Below are 22848 nucleotides of genomic sequence, written 5' to 3'. Positions count from 1 at the left end.
TCGTTCGGCTGTGCCACTACAGCTCCCTCGAAGCGTGCCACTTCTGCGAGGCGCACGAGGCGAGCCGCGGAGCGGGGTGGTTGGCTGCATCGAACCGCAGGCGCACTCTCGCCTTCTGCTGCGCACCAGAGCCTCGTTTGAGCGCACGCAGTCTTCACACCACGGCTGCCAAGACTCACTCGACGCAAAACCCAGCGAGAGAGCTTGTGGACCCTGCGCAAGTCGCCTCTCGGGTCGGACTGGCCGTCGACCAGATGCAGCCCGCGCGAGGGGCAGAGCAGGTGCGTGCACTCTTCTAGACCGTCTCTAGTCTACGTCTTCGCAGTGGAGCAGGCTGTACAACGAGGCCGCAGTGGCGGACCGTCACCGCCTCTCGAGACTCGGATGCCGAATTGCGCCCGCTCACGGCGTGCGAGGATGTGGGGGGTCCACGGCCTGCACTTTGCACGGTGCCAGGAGCTTTGCACACTTCGCAGCGGCCGTCTTTGAGGCCGCGTAGGCGGAGACGCCATCTCGCCCGCAGCCGCACCACACTGCCGCTGCTTTGACCACGTGGGGCTGACTCTTGCCTCCGTTCGTCCGCCTTGCAGACTAGTGGGGAGGACCAGTCGGCGGCGCTGGCCCCGCCAGTCCCTCCAATGGGCGATGCCGCCTCCCCCGCCGCACTCAGCCGAGCCCTGTCCGACCTCTCCCTCCAGGCATCTTCCAGCCAGTCGTCGTCGACCATGACTGCGCCACCGTCAAACTCTCATCGGGCGAGAGAAGGCTCCCCCACGTCCTCTATCGGCCCGTCTTCCGCCGCCAGCTCCATTTTCGACCGTCCTTCCGTCTCGTCGTCTCGCTCGACCCGCGACAGCACGCTCAGCTCAGTGCCGAGGCCACAGCCGCTGCCGCACCAATCGACTTCGGGCGTGGCGGCCAATGCCATGACGGGCGGGGGTGGTCGCAAAGCCAGTGTCAGCCTGCAGCTGTTCAAGGAGGCGGCACGTTCGGCTGCGGGTGGGAACGACGAGAGCACAGACAGCCGGCGAAGTGCCAGTCGGCACTCGCCGAGCAAGTCACGCCACTCGTCTGGGTCGAACAAGGGCAAGGAGCGCGAGCGGGAACACACCATCGCCCTTCCTGGCGGAGAGGCGTTCCTCACGTTCTCGTCCCCGCTCGCCTCGCCAGATGCCACGATCTTCGCGCCGGTGCCGACGGGTCACGCGAGCACGTCGCGCTCGCGAGCATCGTCGCGTCCCGCTAGCCGCCTCGGACATCATTCGCCGTCCGTCTCGTCGCACCCGTTCAACTCGCCTTCCAAACCCGCCCCCATTCCGCATGCCGCCTCTTCACATTCGCATACCCCGCACCCACCACATCCTCTCTCCTCTTCCGTTCCGCACCACCCTCATCCCTTTCCGAGCGGTCTTTCGACCTCACGTCCAGCAAGCCCTCATCTCACGCCGCAATACTCGCACTACAGTCCTCGCAGCGTCGGGACCAACAGTCCGATCCCAGATCTGCCCGTTTTGGACGGTCGCATCGGTTTGGGCGAGCCGGCACTGCCTCTCCCGACTGCGCCGCTCAGCCTGACGGCGAGTCGGCTCGACGAAAATGCTGTCGTCGAGGAGGAGGACGAGCCCATCGAGGATGACCGCGGCAATGGCGGTGGGAATGCGCACAATGAGCACGACCTACCGCTTACGCAGTCACCGACGGCGGACGAAGCAGAGTCGCTCGCATCGAGCGTCGTCGGCCTCAAGCTGTTGTACTCGCCGCGTCTCTCAATCGACGCGAGTAAGAGCAACACGCCCCATCACTCGCCGCCGATTGAGCGGCGTCGATCGGAGCGGCGTGCTGCTCATGCGGACGAGCGCGCTCCGTCCATTTCGGGCGGTCGTCCTGCCCGCGACGAGCTACCGCCGCCTGTCCCGCAGGCGCCGGTGAGCATTCCCGGCTCGCTCTCGGCGGCTTCCACGGGGCACGTCGGCTTCGCCGAGCGCGACGACCGTCTCTCATCGCGCGCCGTGTCCGAGACGGACCAGAGCGAGTACACGAACGCCGTCAGCTCGAGCGCGAGCGACGTCGAGACGTCGTCGTTCTACTCGGAGGACGAGTACCTCACGGGCGAGGACATGGGCGGCTCGGACGACGAGCACAGCGGGCGCGATGGCGATGAGGGGCCGGCGAGCGCAGAGGAGGAGTACGAGGTCGACGTAGGCGCTCTGCAGGACAAGCTCGAGCAGGGAGGCGGAGGCACCGTCTCGATGCGCCGGACGCAGGGTCGCGCGAGCGACTTCAAGAGCCAGCTCGTCGGAGGTGACGGACGCACAAGCGCGACGGTCCCGCTCGAGCCGTTTCGCCATCAGGTCGGAGGCCACAATCACATCTTCCGTTTCTCGAAGAAGGCTGTCTGCAAAGTGCGTGATCTCCTCCCGCACCCCACCTTTCTCACGCTTACCACGTCGCCTACACAGCCCCTCACGTCTCGAGAGAACCAGTTCTACGAGGCGGTCGAGCAGTCTGGCCCTCGCCTGCTCGGCTTCGTCCCGCAGTACCTTGGCGTCCTCAACGTCACGTATCGGCGTGCGCCCACCGTCACTCCCGCTCCGAATGGCAAGCCTGCCGAGGGCGAGGTGCGGTACGGCTCGCGCCTGTCGCGCCGCCACTCCTCGCCGGTTGGCGACGGCTCCTCGTCGCCTGCGCGCCGCATCTTCCGCCAGAAAAGCGGGCAGGAGAACGAGCGCGGCGAGGAGGTGCCCGAGGTCACGCTGGAGCGCAACCGCCACATCATCCCCGACAGCATGGTGTGGGACGCGGTAAAGGGCTTGCGCAAGTCGACGGGTCGCCGCCGCACCCGCCGGCTCGGCGAGCGGTCCACCGATCCCGAGACGCTCGCAAACGACTCGCCCGGCGGCGGTCTTCTCTCGTCGCCCGGCGGCGGTCTTCTCTCGTCGCCCGACTTTGCGCCTTCGTCGTACTCTATCACGGGCAGCGTAGGCGAGAAGACGCAGCTCGCGCAGCTCCCGTCTTTTCCGGCCCTCGCAGAGTCGCCCTCGACTGGCGCGCCAGTTCCGCCGACGCCGAACTCGACGCCCGTGGACGGAGCCGGTTTCGCGCGCGGTCGTGCTCAGTCGGCCGACCTTTCGACATTCCCGACGGCCTTTGCGCGACGCTTCTCCCCCGTGCGCCCCGACTCACTCGCTCCGCCATCGCCCGTGTCATGGTCGTCCCACCGCGGCACGCCTAGCAATATCGGCGGCACGGGCTCGACCAAGGTCAACACCAAGCTGTGCGAGCAAGTTCTTCGCGAGGTGTTCAGCTCGCCCAAGTTGCGCGAGGGCCGCCGCGGCTGGAAGGAGGGCAAGCGTCGCAAGATGCGCAGCCTTCATAGCAGCGGCGATGTCGCGGCGGCCCTGCGCGGCGGATCGGACGGCGAGGAAATCGAGCGATCGAGGACCGACGAGCGCAGCGACGAGCTCGCGCGGGACCAGCAGCGCGGCGTGTCATCCTCGCCCATTGCCGCGTCGAAACTGGCGAAGCTCGCTGAGCGGCCGCTCCTCCGCGAGACGCAGAGCGCCATTTTTGTTGGCTCATCGTCGCAGCCCGAATTTGAGTCGCACGAGAACGAGCACGAGCACTGCGATGACGACGCGGGTGTCACGGCTGACGTAGACGAAGGCGGCGACTCGCGGCGAGCGTCGTCCGACGCCGGGCGAGTTCGACGGCGCAAGTCGAGTCTCGGCGACGACGGCATGTTCACGATGGACGATGTCGACGAGCAGAGTCAGTCGATTCCGCTTGACGTCGTCGACGAGACGGCGCCTCTCGCGCCGGAACTGCGCAACAACGCCATTGCGCGTCTCGGCTCGCCCTCGTCGCTCGGTCCGGCTTATCCCACGCCTGATCCAGGCTCGCCGGCCCTTGCGCCCACTCCACCGCCTGCTCCGACGCCTTCGCGGCAGGAGCAGTTCATCCTGATGGAGGACTTGACCGGCAACCTGAAAAAGCCGTGCGTGCTCGACCTCAAGATGGGCACGCGCCAGTATGGCATTCTCGCCACTCCCGAAAAGAAGAAGAGCCAGACCAAAAAGTGCTCCAAGACGACGAGTCACGACCTGGGTGTGCGAATCTGCGGCATGCAGGTGTGTCCATTGAGATCCGCTCGCGCTACAGTTACTCACTGCATCGTTGCCTGCAGGTGTATAAGGCGATCGAGGACCGCTACGAGTTCCAGGACAAGTACTTCGGCCGCAAGGTCACGATCGATGCCTTCCCCTCGGTCCTCGCCTCGTTTATCCACGACGGCGAGAAAATCCTCGCCTACCACATCCCGCACATCCTCCGCCAGCTCTACGAGCTGGCCCGAATCGTCTTCAACCTCGAAGGCTTCCGCTTTTACGCCGCGTCGCTCCTCTTCATCTACGACGGCGACCCCGACGTGCAGACCGCGTATCGCCGCAAAGTCATCGAGCAGATGGCTGCGCCTACGCCGCACTCGGCCGATTTGAAGGCGCTGTCGTCGAGCTTGCCGAACCAGCAGTCGCCCTGGGGCGCCTTGTCGAGCCTGAACGGATCGCACGAGCGTTCCGCAAGCCCGCCAAAGCGCCGTGCTCGCGCCATGTCGGTCGGCGACGAAGACGACGAGGAGGACGACGGCTCCGATGAGCGTACACTGCACCCCTCGTCGCATCATCGTCACCACCACTCGCATCACGGCCATAGTTCTTCGCGGCGCTCGAGGCATCACTCGAACCGCCGATCGCGCAGCAGCAAGAAGATGGGCAAACTCGCCGGCGCGGTCACCATCCGCCTCATCGACTTTGCGCACTGCACGACGGGCAAGGATTTCCTCACGCCGGAGGAGGGCGACTCGCTCGGGCTCGAGCCGGGCGACTTCTCGCCCGACGGCAAGGTCGTCGCGCGCTTCCCGCCGACGCACGACAAGCAGCCGGACCGCGGCTTTGCGCTCGGTCTGCGGAGCCTGTGTGCCGCGTTGCGCATGATCTGGGCCGACGAGTGGCGCGCAGGCCACCTCGAGGGCATGCCGCGCGAGCTGCACGTCGACGGCGAGGACGTGTTCCGCAACGTGTGGGGCCCGGCGGCGGACGAGCCTGGACTCGTGTGCGAGGCGCTCACGCCCGAGACCGTGTACGAGCTCGCGACGTCGTGATCCGCAATCCGCGCTCTTCGTCCTCCTCCTCCTTGTATCTATCTAGTCTACCTCGTTTCCCCGCCCCCTTTCTGTGGACTAATCGGTCGCTTTCCTCTATTGATTCTCTACTCCCCCGCTCTGTTGGCCCTTCCCCTTCCCCTGTCTGACTACTCTGGCAATCTAGACGTTCTTGACCTGCTTGTTGCTGAGGGCCGTAAGTTCTGGCACAATCTCGGCTCGCCTTCGCCGTTTCGTGCAATGTGTGCAGAGCCCATCGACTCGACACGCGGTCATTCGGGCCATTTTGCCGGCGCGACTTCGAGAGCGATGTGGGGCGGCCGGCTCCTGCATCTTCCTTCGTTCCCTCTACAGTAGCGGACGCTAGCGCCCCGTCAGATGCTGCCGACACTTGAGCTCGTTTACTGGCAGATCCGCGGTGCGTGCAGGTCCCTACGCTAAACGGCCGCAGAGCGCTGACCTTCCCTCACTTCGCAAACAAGGTCGAGCATACCCGATTCTGCTCTTCCTCAAAGCGGCGCGAGTGCCCTTCGTCTATCGCGAAGCACCGTTCGAGGTCGGACCATCCCGCCGGCAGTGAAGTCTGCGATGAGATGACCTGACTAGGTCCCCTTTCGATCTCGCAGAGGCAGGAGTGGCCTGCCCAGAAACGCAAGGGCACGCTCAGTCTGCAGGATTACCCGTTTGGTGCACTGCCGGTGCTGAACGTGCGGGAAGAGGATGGGCAGGAGTGGTCGCTAGCGGAACAAAGCGCCATTTTGCAGTATCTTGAACGAAAGATGCAGGCGGATGCCGCTTCGGCGAACCAGCAGGTGCGCTGCACGCGTCTTGGAAACCCTGTGGGAATCAGCAGCGCACTGATATTTGCCGCCTAGCCGGTTGAGATTGAGCCACGGGCACAGGCTCGCCTCGACATGATCCTCTCTGCCGCGCTGCACTGCGCGACGCGCCTCTTCATGTCGGGCAGCTCGCCGACCTGGCTCGTCCCGCCCGAGCGCACCTCGCTCAAGGACGACGTCGTGCTCCCGTTCCTGCGCGGGCTCGAGCACCAGCTGCAGGATCCGTCGCTCCCGTCGCTTGTCGCGCCGGCAGACCCTCGCGGACGAGTGCATGTCCGAGCAGCGGGGTGCGCGGCCGTGTCGACCGTGTCGATGATCACGACGCTGTTTCCGCTCTCGCTGGCGCACCCAGTCAGACCAGCAGCAGCAGCAGGAGGGGTCGGATCGGCGAGACCACCTGAAGACGGCAGCACACCGCTCGCGGCGCGCTTCCCGGCGTGCGCCAAGCTTGTCCAAGCGGTCGAGGGAACGCCCGGAGTAGCAGAGTGGCTCGAGAGCGGGGAACGGAAAGAGCGGTGGAGTCTGTGGCCATCGTATGCGCCCGACGAGGTGCGCCGGCAGGCAGAGCAGTGGGACCGCGAGTAGCAGGAGTGGGAGAGCAATGCAGCAGAATAGCGTTCGTAGCACGAGTACACAGCACAGCGTGTTGAGTGCGGCGATGCGGCTTTGGCTGATCAAGGCCGGCGCGCTCGAGCTCGACGGCGCGGGCGGAGCGAGGCCGCCTCGTCTTGTCGCCTCCCTGCATCTCTTGCACGCTCGCCTGACTATGTCGTTCGCCAAGGTCTACGGTGTGCGTACACGGCTCTCCACCTGTCGAAGGAACGGCTTCTCTGCGTGGGAGGGAGCGAGGCCACGTTCGCCCTTCGCAAGGATCTTTCGGACACTCGCTCGCCGCTGGCTACAGCTGAGCGTCGGTCTGCGGAGTCAGGCGCCGGAGGAACGCTGGTCGGAGCATTCGGGCGAGCGTGCGACTCGCTGGCTCGGCTTGAGCGTGCGAACGAGTGGCTGTGGGTTGCTTGCTCGCATCTGGCTCACCGCCCCCGATCAACCCGTCCATTTCGAGCGGGCTGTGCGAGCAGCCTGCAGAGCATCGCACAGGCTGCGACTCCGCTAGCCGGAATCCGCAGCTAGCAGACCCGCGAAACGCTGCAACGTTCACGCTGACTCCCGCTGTGACATCCGCAGTTCGAGGGCAACCCCCGCACCCGCGTCGCGCTCGTCGTCGCCAAGTACGAGGGCCTCGACGTCGAGTGGGTCAAGACCAGCCCCTTCGCTGAGGGCGGTGTCGGCGCCGAGTACCTCGCCAAGTTTCCGCTCGGCCTCGTCCCGGCGCTCGAGAAGGGCGACTACAAGCTCACCGAGGCCATCGCCATCGCCTCGTACCTCGCGTCGCAGGAGAACAAGGCCGGCCTCCTCGGCCAGTCCAAGGAGGACGCCGCCGACGTCCTCCGCTGGGCCTCGTGGGCCAACGCCGACCTCCTCCCGACCATCGCGTCGTGGTTCCGCCCCCTCGTCGGCGCTGCCCCCTACCAGAAGCCGCAGGTCGACGCCGCCAAGGAGAAGAGCCTGAAGCACCTCAACTACCTCGAGAAGACGCTCGCGACCCGCACCTTCCTCGTCGGCGAGCGCATCACCCTCGCCGACATCTTTGTCGCGTCGGTCCTCTTCCGCGGCTTCGAGAACGTCCTCGACGCCGAGTGGCGCCAGGCCAACCCCAACATCGTCCGCTTCTGGCAGACCGTCTACCACCAGCCCGCCTTCTTCGAGGTCCTCGGCAACGTCGAGCCGACCCCCGTCGAGAAGGCTGTCGTCTACACCCCGCCCAAGAAGGAGGCCAAGCCGAAGGCGGAGCCCGCTGCGCCCAAGCCAAAGCCCGTGGCTGCCCCCAAGCCCGCCGCCGAGGAGGAGGAGGCGCCCGCGGCGCCCAAGGCCAAGCACCCATGCGAGGCGCTCGGCCCGGCGCAGTCTTTCCCACTCGATGAGTTCAAACGCCAGAAAGTCGAAGCCCTATTATGTGCCTGCGAGTTACGCGGAGTGTACTAACGAAATTCTGGCGCTTCAGGTACTCGAACAACGACACCCCGGTCGCGATGAAGTGGCTCGACGAGCACTACAACGCCAACGACTACTCCATCGTTCGCGCTGACTTCAGTGCGTGCCCTGCTCGCTGGGGATTTGGTCGGGTCGGAAAACTGACGCCTACCTTCCGCAGAGTACAACGACGAGCTCACCCTTAGTGCGTCCTTCCCCCCCTTCCTGACCTCCCTCATAGCTGGTTCCAGTCGCTGACGATCATTCTCAATCAAACAGCCTTCATGTCGGCCAACCAGGCATGCTTCGGTCACGCTCTCCCCTCAAACAATCGCTGACGGATCCCGTTACAGATCACCGGCCTCCACACCCGCCTCGAGGCGTCGCGCAAGGTGAGCTCCCTTCCACATGCGAGAACGGATCGTGCGAGGAGTCGCACATTGTGGCCGGAGAATCTTTTCTACCCTTATACACGCCCGATGAAGCGCACACCGCCTCGGTCGCCCCGCTGGCTCCCGCATTCCTCGTGCCTGGACAATACTGACCGCGCTTTGCTCATCGCAGTACCTCTTCGGCAACATGCTCGTCTACGGCGAGTCGAACGCCTCGAAGATCATGTGCGTCTTGATCCGTCTCTTCCTCCCCGTCCCCTCCGCCGGCCCTTTCAGCTTCCCTTCCTCGTGCCTTGCCCGCGCGCTCCTGTCGCTCTCCTTGCTCACACCTCTCGCTCTCGCAGTGGTATCTACATGATCCGCGGCAACGACTGGAAGTCGATCTTCGAGGTCGCGCCCGACTACGAGTCGTACGAGTTCACCATGCTCGACTACAAGACCGACCGCGAGCTCATCGAGAAGGTGTGGAGCTGGGAGGGCGAGGTCGAGGGTCTCAAGTGCGCCGACGGCAAGAGTGCGTTAGCTTTCGACGTTTGCCGACTTCCGCCTATGCTAACCTGGATCGACTCGCAGCCTTTAAGTAAACGTCTGTGCCTGTCCGCCTCTCTGCATGCCGCCGTGTGTTAGTACAGACAGATGCGGGTCTCGCAACTGCCTAATGACAAGCGCGAACGACCTGTCCACGACTGCTCAACTCGCGCACCGGGCTTGCACGCCCTCCTTCTCGACCGCTGCTTCGCTCTCTGCTCTTCCTCAACGCTTCTCCACCATCCGCCAGTCCTGTGCCTTTTGCGGTGCGGAGGAGGCCGACGAGAACGAAGGTCAAGCATCTGCGCCTCGCACTGGTCCAGACACAGTCGGTCCAGCTCGATTGGCAGTCTTCAATATTCGAGCCTCTGCTTTACGCCTACGCATCTCGCAGAGGGCACTGATAATGCGTGGCGAACATCCGGAGCTTCAGGTGATCGAGAACGACAACCTGGTCGCGACGGAGTACATTGTGAACGAATGGCTCGAGCTGCATCCACGCCGCGCATTGCGAGCGTCCCCTCCATCGCTGTCTGCGGGTTGTCGGACTGGCGAGAGGACCGTGCAAGATTGGTGCAAGACTTTGGGCGCACCCCGCGGGATTGCCGGGGTGCGTTCGCCGTCTCCTGTCTGTTCGTCCGCCTTCTCCCTGCGCTTGCCTCTTGCTCACTTTTCATGCTCCGCTTACTGTGCCTGGCCTCATGCTTTTGCCACTCGACCGCCGCTCGGCGAAGCGCAGGCGCAATGCCTCGCATAGCAGTCCTTTCTCCGGCTGGTCCCTCCGCAGTCTTGCCGCTGCCTCTCGCCTGAGCGCCGGGCTGGACAGCACGCGGCACCCGCGCAGCTTGTACGGGTGGGACTCAGACTCCGACGCGAGTGAGGGAGACGAAGCGCGCCTGCTGGAGAAGGGCAGCTTTCGGCGCGAGTCGGGCGGAAAAGCGATGAAGACGAAGAGGTGGGAGATGCGCAGCCTGCGGCACCGACACCACCACCGAAGGGTACGTCTCAGCGAGTTGGTCGCGCTCATCGTGGCTGACACGGACATCGCGACGTCTAGGCGCCGCCGCCCGAGACGGACAACTCGCCTATCTGGTGGTCGCTCGGTTGGTGCGCTCTGCTAGCCATCGGCGTGCTAGTGTACGTAGCACTCTACTCGGCCGGTTTTCCTCGCTTTGCTGAAGAGCCCCATGCCCGCAGGTATTGGCTCTTCCATTCGGGCAAGCTGGGCGGCGGTTCATCTTCAACGACGGGCCTCGCTTCGTCCGGCTTAGCTTCCGGCACGGGAGGTGCGGGTACAGGCAGTGCTGTCAAGTGAGGCTTGCGCCTATCCGTTCAAGCTGAGATCCTGTGTTGACAACGAGTTCCTGCAGGACTGCTGGCGCTTCTGGCGCCAGCGCTGCTTCGGGCGCAAGCTCTGCAACGAAGAGCGCGAGCGCGAGCAAGACGTCGGGAGGCGGTAGCTCCGGCGGCAAGAGCGCAACGGGCACTGCGACAGGCACTGCGACGGGCACGAAGGCAAAGACGGGCGGTACAAGCGGCGGAACAGGAGGCGGGGACGAGCCTACTGCTACGAAGGACGATGACGGGGAGGAGACCGTTGGAGGGGGTGCGACTGCGACCAAGACCAAGGAGTCGACGAAGACGAAGGAAACCGGAGGGTCGGCAGAGACAGGTGCAGAGCGACGGCGTAGATGAATCATCGGCAGTCAAGTCATATCGATCTGACGTTTGCCGTACGTACCTGTGAGCTCAGTCATTTGCACGTTTACGCGGAAAGCGGCAGCGCGGCAAGCGGCAATCCGACGTTTGCTTCCGTCGTCTGCGTCTTCCAGCGCGCCGTTCGCGTCCAGACTCGCTGCACGACCTCGACGTGACTTGTGCTGTCGTTTGCGAGTGATTTTAGACCGGCGCAGACGGTACCGCACCCTCGCTTGCTCTCATCACCTCCCCACATCGCCCCGAACCACGTCGCCCGACATGAGCGCCGGCACCTGGAACGGCATCGACCTCGCCGAGAACCGTCGCAGGATGGAGGCTGGCGAGCTCTACACGGCGTTCGTACCAGACCTCACCGCTGAGCGTCGAGTCGCGGCTCAGGCGTGCGGCGTGTACAACCGCGAGGCGACCGAGGTGACGCGCAGGCAGCAGGTCGAGATGCTACGCAAGTGTGTACGATCTTGGGTCGCAGCCGCAAACGAGCTGCGCCCAGCTGGACTGCAGGTGCTGACCCGCACCCCCACTTGCAGGATCGTCCCGAGTCTCCCTGAGCTCCCGCCCGCCAAGGCTACCAAAGCTGAGGATGAAGCACAGTTGTACGACTATCCGTGGTGCGAGCCGCCTCTACGCGTCGACTACTGCAACCGCATCTCGTCCGTTCCCTTCCGTTTGTGCGATTCGCCTTCCGCAGAACTCACCTTCTGCCTCGACAGGTTCGGCATGAACGTGTTCTGCAATTTCAACTTTACGGTCTTGAATACAACGCAAGTCACGATTGGCTCAAGGGTCCTCTTTGGCCCAAATGTCTCGCTGTCCGTCCTTCCCGTCCACTCAAGCTGCGGCAGGCCATATTACGCCTGCCGCGTGACCCACTCCGGCCCTGCTCAGTACTCTCACTCAGCTGCTGACCGCCTTGGCGACCGCAGATTCTCTGGCACCCATCCGCTCGACCCAGCCATCCGCAACGGCACGCGCGGACCCGAGATGGGCGGCCGCATCACGATCGGCGACGACTGCTGGTTCGGCGGGTCTGTCTGCGTGCTACCAGGCGTGACGATTGGACGAGGTGTCACTGTGGGCGCAGGTAGCGTTGTCACGAAAGTGCGTACCGCTTTTTCGGAGTCCGAATGTCCCAGATGGCTTCCCTTGACCTTACATGCTTTGAGCAGAACGTACCTCCCTTTGTTGTTGTTGCCGGCAATCCGGCACGCATTCTACGCAAGGTCGAATCGGAGCTGGCAACGGAGTACTTCAAGGAGCACCCGGAGGAGGAGTATGTCCCGCAGAGCAAATAGACCGCGTGGTCGGCTGCTCGAGCCGCAACTTGCATTGCAAAGAGACACTTTACCTCTCAGTTTCTCACGCTGTGTCTCCATACGCTGTGCCTCCGGACGCCTCGATACTTGGAAACCTGCGCCAGTCGACAACCGTGAATTTTGGTTTGCACCCTCGCTCCCATATCCCAAGCTTGCCAATCACGGGACGGTTCACGACAGCAACAGCCAACAGCAACAGCAATTGAGACCAGGTGCTTCTGCTTCACCGCTACATGATGTCGAGGAATCCGGGAGACGACCCTCATGCAGCCAGGTATGATGCCAGCTCCCGGTTGAGCGTCTTCTCCAGCTTGTCGAGGGTCGCAGAATCGCTGCTGCGCTTGTCAGCGTTGCCCACACGGGCCCAGGGAACGAGGTACTGCGGGAAGGGGGACGTTGTCAGACCTCGTCTTCACCAGTCAAACGGCACGGAACCCTCGCCGCCTCTGCACAGAGAACTGACGCACCTGAGAGCCGAAGTGAGCGCCTTCCGCCGAGGTCGCACCCCAGAGCGGGGTGTAGGCGCCCATAGAGGTCGGATAGCAGAAGAGGCCAAGCACACGGGTCTGCCAGCTCGGCAGTGAGCTGGACAAAGGCACACGCCCGTCAGTGATCCGGACTAAAGATGCCAGTCCTACTAGCTCAGACTTTAGAGCAGGCGTAATGACAAGAAACGCACCGTCCCACTTCACTGTCTAGCAGACCTGGGTGCACAGCCATCGAGACCAGCTCGTTGCCGTAGCTGAGCTGCAGTATGTTGGCAACCATGACGTTGCCAAGTTTTGCCTGACCGTAGAGCACCCACGGGGCACCCGTCTTGCCTGCGCTCTTGATGAAGGAGTCGCGGTCGGGACCGCCCTGCTGCGAGGCCCAGTCCAGGCCAGTCTTACCCGGCGCCAAGCGGTGCCCTTCGGAAGAGGTGTGTACAACGCGTGGTTTGACGCCCGTAGCAATGTGTGATGCGCGCAGAGCAGGGAGCTGCCGCAATGAATTGAGAGAGTCAGTCCGCCGATGGCCTTGATGGGGCAACTGGCATGGCGCAGCTCACGAGCAGGGTCTGAGTGAAAATCAAGTCGAGGGGATGATCAGTACGTCGGTCTGCTGCAGACTGTGAAGCACAGGGAAGGCAACATACGCAGAGGAGGTAGTGGCCGACAGTGTTGGTACCTGGAACGGCGGCTCTTCATGATCAGTCAGGTTTACCCAGCGCCGCAGAGTGCAGAGTGGGTGTGCGCACCCCACTGCAAATCGTAACCCTGCTTGGTGAGCTGATCGAGCGGAGGTACCATTACGCCTCTGCAGCAAGCAATTGTATCAGTGTAGCGCAAGCCAGCAGCACATCAAAGCTTGTACGCACGCATTGCAGAAGAGCAAGTCCAGCTGCTCCTCCTTGCTGAGGAACTCCTCAGCGGCGGCCTTGACGCTGTCCAGGTCGCCCAGGTCGAGTTCAAGCCAGATGGCCTCGCCTTTCGCGCCCTCGGCCTCGACAACCTGCTCCAGCTGCTTGACGGCGTCGAGCGCGCGCGACTTGTTGCGGGCGCCGATGTACACCTTGGCGTCTTTGAGGACGAGCTGCTTGGCGATCTCGAACCCAATGCCGCTTTGGCCCGTGACGAGCGCGACCTGCGAGCACATAACGCTGTGAGTCGTGCACGTGCGCGACGGAAAGCAGTGAGAGCTGGCACACCTTGCCCGAGAGGTTGGGCATGTCACGTCGTGGGTCGTACTTTGACGGCGGAGGAAAGAAGGTGTAGGTGAGCATGCCGTCGGGCATGAGCCAGGCGATGAATTCGCGGAAAAGCATGGAGGCGAAATTCTGTGTGAGTGATAGTTGCAGCGGGTCCAAGCAGCAAGAAGGAGGAAGAGGAGCGACAGTCGAGCCAAGTCCGAGCAGATGGATCGTTCGAGCACAAGACGGAGCTCCCGGACAGACACGTCGATCAGCGGAGGTCCGCTCCACCACTCGGCTGCAGCAAGGCCGGCCGACGGAACGCGCAATGCCGAGAGAAGCCGTGCCGACGACGCGGGTACATACGAGGACTCTCATTAGGGCAAGAGGGGTCGGACTCTGAGAGCAAAGGGCGAGACGCCGAAGCCCGCAACATAGTCCAGAGCCTGCAGGAAGCGCCCACCGGGCCACCGGATGCTGAAGAGCTGCGCAGCATGGACGGCTCGTCGTCGAGTCTGTTGCGGATGGAGACGAGATGAGAAGGGAGCAGGCCGAGGAGGTGTACATGTCGAGCGAGATGCGGACGATGGGACTCCGGCTCGACAAGCGGAGGACGCTGAGCACGACGTGGTTGTTAGACGCAAGTGAGCACACCGCCGCCTTGAGAAATGAACCTTCGTCGCGCCATGACGGCTCCCTGGTCCTCACTCTCTCGCGGTGTTCACCGTACTCGTACTCGTGGCTCTCTATCTGCGCACAAGAACAGGTATGTTCAAACTGTCCATTCCGCCCGCCGCATAGCCTACTCTCGCGGGCCGAGCTTGTCGAGCGCCCGCGCGCCCTGCTCCTGCCACTCTTCGCGCGAGACCCAGAACGCCGGTTGTTGGCTCATGATGTCGGCGAGGACCGCTCTGCACAGGGTCGAGCTCGTGAGTCCAGCTTTCAACCGAGAAAGGGGAAGGCGAGAGAGGGACGAACCCGCCGAGGTAGACCATGTGTTTGCGACGCGGCGGGTCCTCGATGCGGATGTTGAATTTCTGTCGCACGCGAACAGTGAGAGTCAGCAGGCATTCTGTAGAGAAGCGAAGAGACGGACGCACGTTGAGGCGCTCGGGGTTGCCGCCGAGGACGCGCGTGAGGTACAGCTGCTTCATCTCCTTCTCGAGGCGCGACGGGAGGCCCGGGTACATGGACGAGCCGCCGGAGAGGACGATATGCTTGTACAGGTCGCCGCGGACGTCAACGGGCGCGGCCTGGACCGTCTCGAAGAGGAGCTCTGCGAATGGATGGCCGTGAGCAAGGAAGAAACAGTGAACATGTCGCAAGTAGCACGCACCGGCAACACCGGGCTGCTCGACGTCGACGAGGTGAGGCTGGAACATGCACTCGGGCGCCTCGAAGCGCTCCGAGCCGACCTTGATGACGCGGCCGTCGGGAAGCTGCAGGATCGCGGCAGTCAGCGGGTCGATCCGTCGCAGGCTGCGGCCTGTGCTCACCTCGTAGTTCTCGACGAGGCTGGTGGTCTCGTCGGATAGCCGCTTGTCGAGGTCGAGGTCGTAGCTGCGAGAAGCTTGACAACGTGAGCATGCGCTGCGACGGAAGCGAAGCACCTGGCTCCCGGTGCCCGGCTTCGACGGGTGCGAGACCGACTCACCTGGTGTAGCACAGCTTCTCCTTGATCTGCCGCACCGTCTCAAAGTCGGCCGTGCGGTTGAAGGCGTAGCCGCGCATGAGGAGGAGCTTGATCAGGTACCGCGTCACGTCGCGGCCGGCGACGTCGAGGCGCTTGGTCAGGTGCGGGAGGGCAAAGCCTTCGTAGACGGGCACAATATGCGTGACACCGTCGCCCGAGTCGACGACGACGCCGGATTGCAGGCCTGACGTGGAAGAGTCGAACAGTCAGTCACCTAACATGGAGGGATGAGTGATAGCGCGTGAGCGCACCCTGAGCGTAGAGCGTGAGGACAGCCTGAATGGCGACGTAGAGACCGCCAAAGCCATAGTCCTCGAACATGACCTCTGCCATCTTCTCGCGGTTCTTGACGGGGTTCATCGGCGGCTCGGTGAGGAGGACCTTGCGCCCCTGCGTGTCGACGCGGAGCTTCTCGTGGAACGTGTAGTCCCACAGGTGCTTCATGTCGTCCCAATTCTTGACAATGCCGTGCTCCATTGGCTGCGAGAGCTGGAGGTACGAGCGGTACTCGGACGCGAGGTCGCCCACCATGATGTCCCTGATGGCAGCCATCTCGGCGTTCTGCCCACGCTCTTCGGCGCGAAGGATCGGACGGCCGATCAGCGAGGGGAAGGTGTGTGCCGGGAAGTCTGCAGAGGGGCAGAGGTCAGCGTGATCGCGGTAAGGAGCGGCAGATTCTTCTCGAGAGCAAGTTCGCCCGTCCGACAGTCACACAAGCTTACTGGATCCGGCATAACCGCACTTGACGAACTGCAGGATGCGGAAGCGCGTGAGCGAGGAGAGAGTGGGGTTGCGAGGCAGGGGATGAAGCGTACACCGGTACCGTTGTCGACGACGAGGGGGACGTCGTGCTCAGCCATGTTGGTATCAGATGGACAGGCGGGTCAAGGGTGGACTGCGCAGGCAAGGCAAGCGGGTCAGCGGGCTGCACGCTCACGAGGGAGGGAGGCGGTGCTGAATGGATCGGGGCCGGAGGTTCGGACTGCATCGTCTTGTGCAGACTCTGTGAGAGCTATGAAGCTCCCTCCACCGCTCTTGCACCCCGCCGCTGCAAGCGTCGACGCTGTGAGGTGACCGACACGACCGCCCGCTTCGGCCGCTCGACCACGCTCAAACGAGCGCACGAAGGCCGGAAGCTGGCTCGCCGAGGACCAGGATAGCCTGGGCACACGATAAGCGGAAGGCGCGCCTCACAGAGTGCCGCGAAGGGCGAGTTCGGGGTGGCAGCGGCGAGTGGGGGTGATGACGAGCAGTCGAGTCGAGGCTAGCAGGGGTACGAGGCTGGATGTGCTCGTGTGCGTGTAGCCTGTCTGCACTTCCTGCTGCTCAGCGAGAACCGGCAAGTGCGGGCAGAAGAGGCGACGCAGAGGGAATGGGCCGCAGCGACGCCTGCGACGACGACAAGGGGGACGCTCCCCGTTGCACTCTTGCGACTTGCTGCGCCGGAGGCATGCAGCAATGGGCACGAGCCACAACTGCCTGACATCACACGAGACGCACTCTCGAGCCTCTCGTCTTTGCGGGTGCTCCTCGCTGCTGCCTCGCTGCTGCCTCGCTGCGAAACCCGAGTGTCTATAGCACGTCGCACCGCAAGAAACCCCAGTCTAGCACCGCCCGCGTCCAGCGCGAGCGCATTATCCTGCAGGTACAAACATGAGTGAGATGGCGGGGACCGGAACGACAGCCGACGCACCCTGCACAGCCCACCACGCTCCATCCCCTCCCGCGCCCTCCTTCGCACCCTGCGCCGCCCGCCCGCTCTCCCTCACCTCAAGCTCCTCCCTCTCCCCGGCCCCGTGCCCATGCCCGAGCGTCGCCCCACTGCTGCGCACCTCGTCTCCCGCGTCCTCGTCGCCCGCTTCCGGCGCGCGCACCGACGCCGCAGCCGACACGGCCGCCTCGAGGCGTCTGCGACGCTCTTCTGCACGCTCGAGGTTCATCGTGCTCCGCCGGCGGACGAGCGACGGAGCAGATTTTGCCGCCGCGGGCGAGGGGGACGACGAGGGCGAGTACGAAGAGGGCGAGCTCGTGTTGCTGCGGCGCGGGCGGAGCGGAGGGCGCGAGGGCGTGCTCGTGCCCGGCGAGCCTGACCCGGAAGGCGCGAGGAGAATCATGGCCTGTCCAAAGCGTGTCAGCCCTTGTGGACAGCGTCGCTCGCTGGCACCGCGCGCACCTGATCGTAGTATTCTCTCGCTCGCACCTCGTCTTTGAGCCCTTCGCGCTCGGCAGCGTCCCCGCCGACGTCGCCGCTGAGGATCTCGGCGATGCGCAGGAGACAACTGCCCTCGGCGTGGCGCTCGTCGCTCGCCGGCGCGTCGGCAAAGAGCTTGCGAGCCTGCGCAAGACCAAGGCGAGTTAGCGGGTAACAACATGACACGGAAGAAGGAGCCAGCTCACCTCGAGCAGATAGTCGAGCGCGAGGGACGCGGAGCGGACTTTGAGCATGACGAGCGCAAGGCGGTACTGGCTCCATGCCTCGTCGACCGGCAACGAAGCCTTGTGGAAGAGGGTGCAGGCCTGTGAGGTGGACGAAGTGAAAGACTTCAATACTCGCACTCACTTCCCCGCGGTAAACATAACGTGCAACGCACCTCCTCGAAGTACCGCACGGCGGGCTCGTACGCCCTCCTCGCGACGCACACCTTGCCGAGCTGGTACGCCGCGTCGCCCTCCTCTGCGCGGTCTCCGCGGCGGCGAAAGAGGACGCGCGCCTGCTGGAGGTAGTTGAACGCCGTCTGGCGGTCGTGCAGCGCGGGCGAGGCGGCGAGAAGCCCGATCGTGTAGAGCGAGTGCGCCTCTTTTGCCGTGTCGCCTAGCTTGAGATACAGAATGAGGCACTGTAATCCGGAGAAGGTGAGTAGGGCGCGGATGTGCGGAGTGAGCGGATGACTCGCCTGTTTGAGGTAGTAGATGGCGGCGTCGGGATCGCGGGTGGTGAAGAGGTGACCCAGCTCGGCATAACACATGGCTTCTCGCGCCTCGTCTCCCGTCTCGGCAAACAAGATTCCTGCCTGCAGTCAATGAACAAGCGCATTCAGCATAAGGCAAAGGTTCGTACGGATGGAAAGGAGGACAAACCGCCTTGATCTGGTCCGCCGCAGCCGCGAGCTCGCTCATCACGAGTCCAAGCTGGTACACAGCCATCGCCTCCTCTGCACAAGCACGAGTTCGACGAGTCAGCAGGAGCCAGATCAGGCGAGCGGAACACATATGAGCGCACTGTCTTTCGCGTTGATAAAGTGGAACAGCGAGCGAGCCTGGCGCGCGACGTGGATACCCAGCTCAACATCATTCGGTGCACGAGACGAAGCAGCCAAGATGAGCAGAATCGCGCGGGCCGCACCTGCTCGAACGCCGTCCTCGCACCCTCTGCGTCGCCCCTGTTCCGCGCCCTGACGCCGACCCCAGCGTAGCACATCCCGGCCTGCCACAGGCACTTGTCCCTCCTCCTCTCCTGCCCGCCGATCTCGCCAAACACGGCCGCCGCCTGCCGGAACTGCCGCGTCGCCTGGACGGGGTTTCCCTGACCCGAGAGCGCGAGCCCGGCCTGGTACAGCGCCTTGGCTTCCGCAAAGGCCTGTCGCTCGGCTTCGGTGCGCGAGGGGGCGGGCTTGCGCGCGACGACGGGCGACGGCGAGCCTCCTGCGGCGCCGCCGGACGAGGACGAGGGCGAGACGGGGACGGACGAGGGGAACGCGGCGGGAGAGGGACCGCCAGAGATGCCGCCGCCTTCTTCCTCGGCTATCGGAGGGAGCGGGAGCATGGGCGCATGGAGCACGGGGAGCGAGCAGAGCGAGAGGGAAGCGCTCGAAAAGAGCAAGAGGAGCGTGCGAGGCGGTGCAGATCCCTCGTGTGGTCGGCAGAGCGAGAGGGAAGCGCTCGAAAAGAGCAAGAGGAGCGTGCGAGGCGGTGCAGATCCCTCGTGTGGTCGGCTCTCGCGAGCTGACGTGTTCTGCTACTGGCACGAACGTAAGCTGTGTCACAGGGCATGTGAGAGCCACCTAAAACGCCTCGAGAACCGCTTCACCGCGGAACGAGCCGGACTTCTCAAAGTCTCATCAGCTTGAGCATGCGACGACAGCGAACACAGCCCGCTACGCTCTCTCCCATCCACTCTGGCAGACCCTCGCATCTGATTCGACGGCTGAGAGCCCCTCGCTCAGGCCGGATGCTCGAGGAAGCACCGGTCCTCCCACTCTCCAGGCTAAGTGATCGCGACCTGGTCGCGGTCTCACCACAACGTACTGATTGCACTGATTGATAACACTCGGCCCCTCCTTCGTTCAAGATCACCTCTGACCCCATGAGACGTCAAGCCGCTGAGCACGTCACATCGTCTGACCGGGTACGACGGGGAGCGAGCTGCTCAATCCTCCGTCGACAGGGAGGGCAACGCCGTTGACCTGTATTCCGGGCCGATTCGCAAGGTCAGCCAGGTGAAGAACACGATTGGAGCAACGGACGGGGAGAGAAAACCCACGTAGGACGAGTCGTCTGTGCGAGGCGGAGCGTAAAGACGCGGGTCAGCCGGACCAAAGGACCAGGAGGGAATGAGAGGAAGCGAGTGGCGTACCGGACGCGAGAAAGAGTGCCGCCTGGGCAATCTCTTCTGCGATGCCAAATCTGCACGGACGGGTGCCAAGCGGGAAGTAGGCGGAGGAGACGGTCGACGAGGGATCAGCGTTCTGGCGTTCCCCTCCTGGTTTCTGCCTTTGCGAAGGCCCCCCTTCTCGTCCACAAAGGGCGACTCCGCGGGCAGGGAGAAAGAGAAGACCCGACGCACCTCCTGAGCGGGTTGAGCTGCCCGACCTTGCCGAGCGTCCCGCGCTCGCGCGCGCGGTCAAACGTGTACGTCGTCATGCCCGTCTCGATCAGGCCGGGGCAGATGGCGTTCTGCGTGGCGCGGGAACGAGGGGCGGGGGGTCAGCGGAATTGGCCGTGCGGAGGGAGAGGGTCGGAAAGAGGGAGGACGCACGACGCGGATGTTGGTCCCGGCGAGATTGCTCGCTGCCGTAGTCGCAAGGTTGATCACGCCCGCCTTGGATGCACTGCGCGGCGTGGACAAGGACGCTTCAGTCTGCGCTTCGCGAGACGAAGCGAGTTAGGGCAGCCAACGCACCTGTAGTCCATCGGCCCGGCTCCGAAGCGAATGCCGGCAACTGATCACGGGCACAAGCGTTGACACAGAGGTTCAAGTCGAGAAGGACAGGGAAGGAACGTCTGGAAGAGCGGCGCACCGGAAGCCGTCAGGATGATACTCCCGCCCGCGGTCTCGGGCGGGTTCTCCTTCATCACCTTGGACGCGTGCTTGACGGCGACGAAGCAGCTGTGTGCAAGGGCAGGTAAGCAGCTGCAAGCGAGGCAAGCGTATGCCTGCTTCATCCACACAGCGAGTGTCGGCTGTCGAGCTAAGAAGGTCCCTCATTCGACGTCGCTCGCCAGCAGAAGAAAGGAAACCCGCACCTGAGCAAGTTTACGCGCATGACGTCCATGACGCCGTCCTCGTCGGTCGTGTCGAGGACGAGGTTGGACCCCGTCGTGCCGGCATTGGCAAAGAAGAGGTCGAGGCGGCCGTGTTCTTGCTTTGCGCGCTCGCACACGGACTGGATGAGGGCCGTGTCGGCTGCGTCGCCGGTGATGGCCGTCACCTGTGGACAATAGCAATCTCAGCTTAGCTCGAGGGCTCGAAAGAGGATGCGGAGCCCGTCGAGCGGAAAGAGACGGCGCTGTGCCCCACCTTGAGGCCCGGGTGCTTCTTCTGCAGCTCGTCGGCAAAGGCGTCGAGGGTCAAGCCGTCAAAGTCGAGCACGTACAGTGCCTTTGCGCCTGTGCACGTGCGGTAGACTGTCAGTGATAAGGGGGGACAAGAGTGCCAGTAGAGGTGGGCGCACCTTCACGGGCGAGGAGGCGGGTGGTGGCTCGTCTGCGGGGCGAGCGGGGGTGGTCAGGGTGCGAGTGCAGGTTGAGTGGGAGGGTCGGGGGTGCGCACCCGATGCCCTTGAGGCTGCCTGTGCCGGTGACGATCCCCACCTTGTTGCGGAACCTGCCCGAGGCGGGGTGCTGCTCAAAGTGGGTGCGGACCTGGTCGAGGCGGGCGAGGGTTCGGGTCTGGGCCTGGGTGAGCTGCTCGCGGGACTGCTTCGACATGGCTCTGCGTGGTAGCGAGACGAAGAAGGGACGACGCGGAAGCAGCGCTGAGCGACCCGGGAACGGCGACCACCAGGGGCCGGGGTCTCACTCTCGCACGGCGCAAGCAGCGGTGGACCGGGCAGGCTCTAGATAGCCTTTTGCATGCAGACCTGCCCTGCCCTGGCTGTAACAAGAGAGCGAGGCGGTGCACCTTTGTCGTCGGTTCGCTCGCCCCGCTTGTCCGCGTCAGCACGCGTCGTCGTCGCTCTTTGCTGCTCTGAACGAGCTCACGTGTAGCCAGACTGCGCTCGAGCAGACTGCACTGCTCTTGCGCAACACCGCATCCGCGCTCGACCTCGCCCGCTTGTGTACTCTGCGTCGTCACCACCGATGGACTCTGCACTCCTCTCGCAGATCCAGAAGGGCAAGGGCCTCCGCAAGGCCCAGACCAACGACCGCTCCCAGGCTCAGGGCGTTGGTGCGTCCGCTCCGTCCGCCGCTGCTCGCTGCTCGCCCGCGCCGACGCCGACCCTCGCCCGAGGAGCGAGGTCGCGCCGAGCGCGGTGTCCATCCCGCTGTGGCAAGCACGAGCACTAAGAACGGACACTGACTCACGGACTTTCCTGACCCCGCTCCTCCCGCACCGCCTCGTCCTTTCGCTCGACCTCGGCATCCTCATCATCCCCGAACCCCACCCGGTTCTTTCCCTCCCTTGCCCTCACTCGTGGGCCGCGCACTGTCGACAGGCGCCGTCCTCGATGGCTCGACACCAAAGCCCGCCGCACCCCGCGCCCCTCCCGTCCCCGGCGGAGGTGGTGGGGGCGGTGCATCTTCTGCAGCGGACGACTCTCCCGCCGCAGGAGGAGGCGGACCGCCCCAGCTCGCAGGCATATTTGCCGGCGTAGGTATGCCCACGCTCAGGAAGACGGGCGCACCGGGCGCGAGCACGCTCAAGACGGGCGGAGGTGCAGGTGCTCCTGCAGGTGCGTCGCGCTTCTCAATCACACGGCAGCTTGCGCGCGCTCCTGCTCGCGCAAGGCTCTTGGTACTTTGGGTCGATATTGACTCGTTTCACACCTGCTACAGCTTCCGCGCCTCCCGCTCGCGCCTCGCCCGCTCCACCCGCCCCTCCTGCGCGTGCTTCTCCCGCACCGCCGGGTCGTCCTCCCGTTGCGCCACCTCGCGCGCCGCCCGCTGCTCCCCCTCGTGCTCCGCCAGCTGCTCCTCCTCGCGCCCCACCAGCCGCACCTCCTCAGGCCCCTCCCGCCGCCCCGCCGCGCGCTCCTCCCGCCGCCCCACCTCGCGCGCCGCCCGCCCCGCCGACGCCAAGCAGCCGCCCGCCGCCTCCCGCCCCGCCTGCGCCTCCCGCACCTGCACCCC

General features: G+C 64.4%; 9 protein-coding genes across 9 annotated transcripts; 5 read left to right on the top strand and 4 right to left on the bottom strand.

The window, feature by feature from the left end:
- Positions 1 to 254: 254 nt before the first annotated feature.
- On the top strand, positions 255 to 5155 carry KCS1 (inositol polyphosphate kinase KCS1; the record flags this gene model as incomplete). The annotated part of the gene is made up of 4 exons (XM_076652258.1): positions 255 to 281; positions 591 to 2402; positions 2460 to 4127; positions 4184 to 5155. 4 exons carry the CDS (start codon positions 255 to 257, stop codon positions 5153 to 5155), a joined length of 4479 nt encoding a protein of 1492 aa, XP_076502179.1.
- A 914-nt stretch (positions 5156 to 6069) lies between these two features.
- JCM10292_002399 (uncharacterized protein) lies at positions 6070 to 6579 on the top strand (the record flags this gene model as incomplete). Its single annotated transcript, XM_076652257.1, has 1 exon — positions 6070 to 6579. The coding sequence occupies one exon, from the start codon at positions 6070 to 6072 to the stop codon at positions 6577 to 6579; it is 510 nt and encodes a 169-aa protein (XP_076502178.1).
- A 181-nt stretch (positions 6580 to 6760) lies between these two features.
- On the top strand, positions 6761 to 9001 carry JCM10292_002398 (uncharacterized protein; the record flags this gene model as incomplete). The annotated part of the gene is made up of 9 exons (XM_076652256.1): positions 6761 to 6784; positions 7180 to 7976; positions 8057 to 8145; positions 8207 to 8230; positions 8305 to 8324; positions 8379 to 8417; positions 8590 to 8642; positions 8762 to 8931; positions 8991 to 9001. 9 exons carry the CDS (start codon positions 6761 to 6763, stop codon positions 8999 to 9001), a joined length of 1227 nt encoding a protein of 408 aa, XP_076502177.1.
- A 1921-nt stretch (positions 9002 to 10922) lies between these two features.
- JCM10292_002397 (sugar O-acetyltransferase) lies at positions 10923 to 11956 on the top strand (the record flags this gene model as incomplete). Its single annotated transcript, XM_076652255.1, has 5 exons — positions 10923 to 11110; positions 11192 to 11314; positions 11375 to 11473; positions 11588 to 11762; positions 11831 to 11956. The coding sequence occupies 5 exons, from the start codon at positions 10923 to 10925 to the stop codon at positions 11954 to 11956; spliced, it is 711 nt and encodes a 236-aa protein (XP_076502176.1).
- A 283-nt stretch (positions 11957 to 12239) lies between these two features.
- Positions 12240 to 13781, bottom strand: JCM10292_002396 (uncharacterized protein; the record flags this gene model as incomplete). The annotated part of the gene is made up of 7 exons (XM_076652254.1): positions 12240 to 12356; positions 12445 to 12562; positions 12657 to 12955; positions 13113 to 13144; positions 13215 to 13273; positions 13335 to 13600; positions 13665 to 13781. The coding sequence occupies 7 exons, from the start codon at positions 13779 to 13781 to the stop codon at positions 12240 to 12242; spliced, it is 1008 nt and encodes a 335-aa protein (XP_076502175.1).
- Positions 13782 to 14448: 667 nt separating this feature from the next.
- Positions 14449 to 16199, bottom strand: ARP2 (actin-related protein 2; the record flags this gene model as incomplete). Its single annotated transcript, XM_076652253.1, has 9 exons — positions 14449 to 14557; positions 14625 to 14683; positions 14747 to 14922; positions 14983 to 15085; positions 15143 to 15206; positions 15301 to 15523; positions 15591 to 15968; positions 16062 to 16089; positions 16155 to 16199. The coding sequence occupies 9 exons, from the start codon at positions 16197 to 16199 to the stop codon at positions 14449 to 14451; spliced, it is 1185 nt and encodes a 394-aa protein (XP_076502174.1).
- A 774-nt stretch (positions 16200 to 16973) lies between these two features.
- On the bottom strand, positions 16974 to 19102 carry JCM10292_002394 (uncharacterized protein; the record flags this gene model as incomplete). The annotated part of the gene is made up of 8 exons (XM_076652252.1): positions 16974 to 16978; positions 17033 to 17456; positions 17513 to 17674; positions 17737 to 17856; positions 17931 to 18350; positions 18418 to 18491; positions 18560 to 18596; positions 18683 to 19102. The coding sequence occupies 8 exons, from the start codon at positions 19100 to 19102 to the stop codon at positions 16974 to 16976; spliced, it is 1662 nt and encodes a 553-aa protein (XP_076502173.1).
- Positions 19103 to 19667: 565 nt separating this feature from the next.
- Positions 19668 to 21486, bottom strand: JCM10292_002393 (SDR family NAD(P)-dependent oxidoreductase; the record flags this gene model as incomplete). The annotated part of the gene is made up of 11 exons (XM_076652251.1): positions 19668 to 19742; positions 19820 to 19833; positions 19913 to 19962; positions 20123 to 20232; positions 20315 to 20387; positions 20459 to 20498; positions 20577 to 20665; positions 20803 to 20987; positions 21077 to 21165; positions 21231 to 21262; positions 21329 to 21486. 11 exons carry the CDS (start codon positions 21484 to 21486, stop codon positions 19668 to 19670), a joined length of 915 nt encoding a protein of 304 aa, XP_076502172.1.
- Positions 21487 to 21858: 372 nt separating this feature from the next.
- Positions 21859 to 22848, top strand: JCM10292_002392 (uncharacterized protein; the record flags this gene model as incomplete). The annotated part of the gene is made up of 3 exons (XM_076652250.1): positions 21859 to 21946; positions 22215 to 22369; positions 22555 to 22848. Coding segments are annotated over 3 exons (537 nt in total), but the record flags the coding sequence as incomplete, so codon positions are not given.

The sequence above is a fragment of the Rhodotorula paludigena genome, assembly GCF_050403205.1.
Source record: "Rhodotorula paludigena JCM10292 DNA, Rt_paludigena_JCM10292v1_ctg70, whole genome shotgun sequence".
In the NCBI taxonomy this organism is placed as follows: Eukaryota; Fungi; Basidiomycota; class Microbotryomycetes; order Sporidiobolales; family Sporidiobolaceae; genus Rhodotorula; species Rhodotorula paludigena.
The sequence above is the reverse complement of the archived record's forward strand: the minus strand, read 5'-3'. Positions and strand labels throughout refer to the sequence as shown.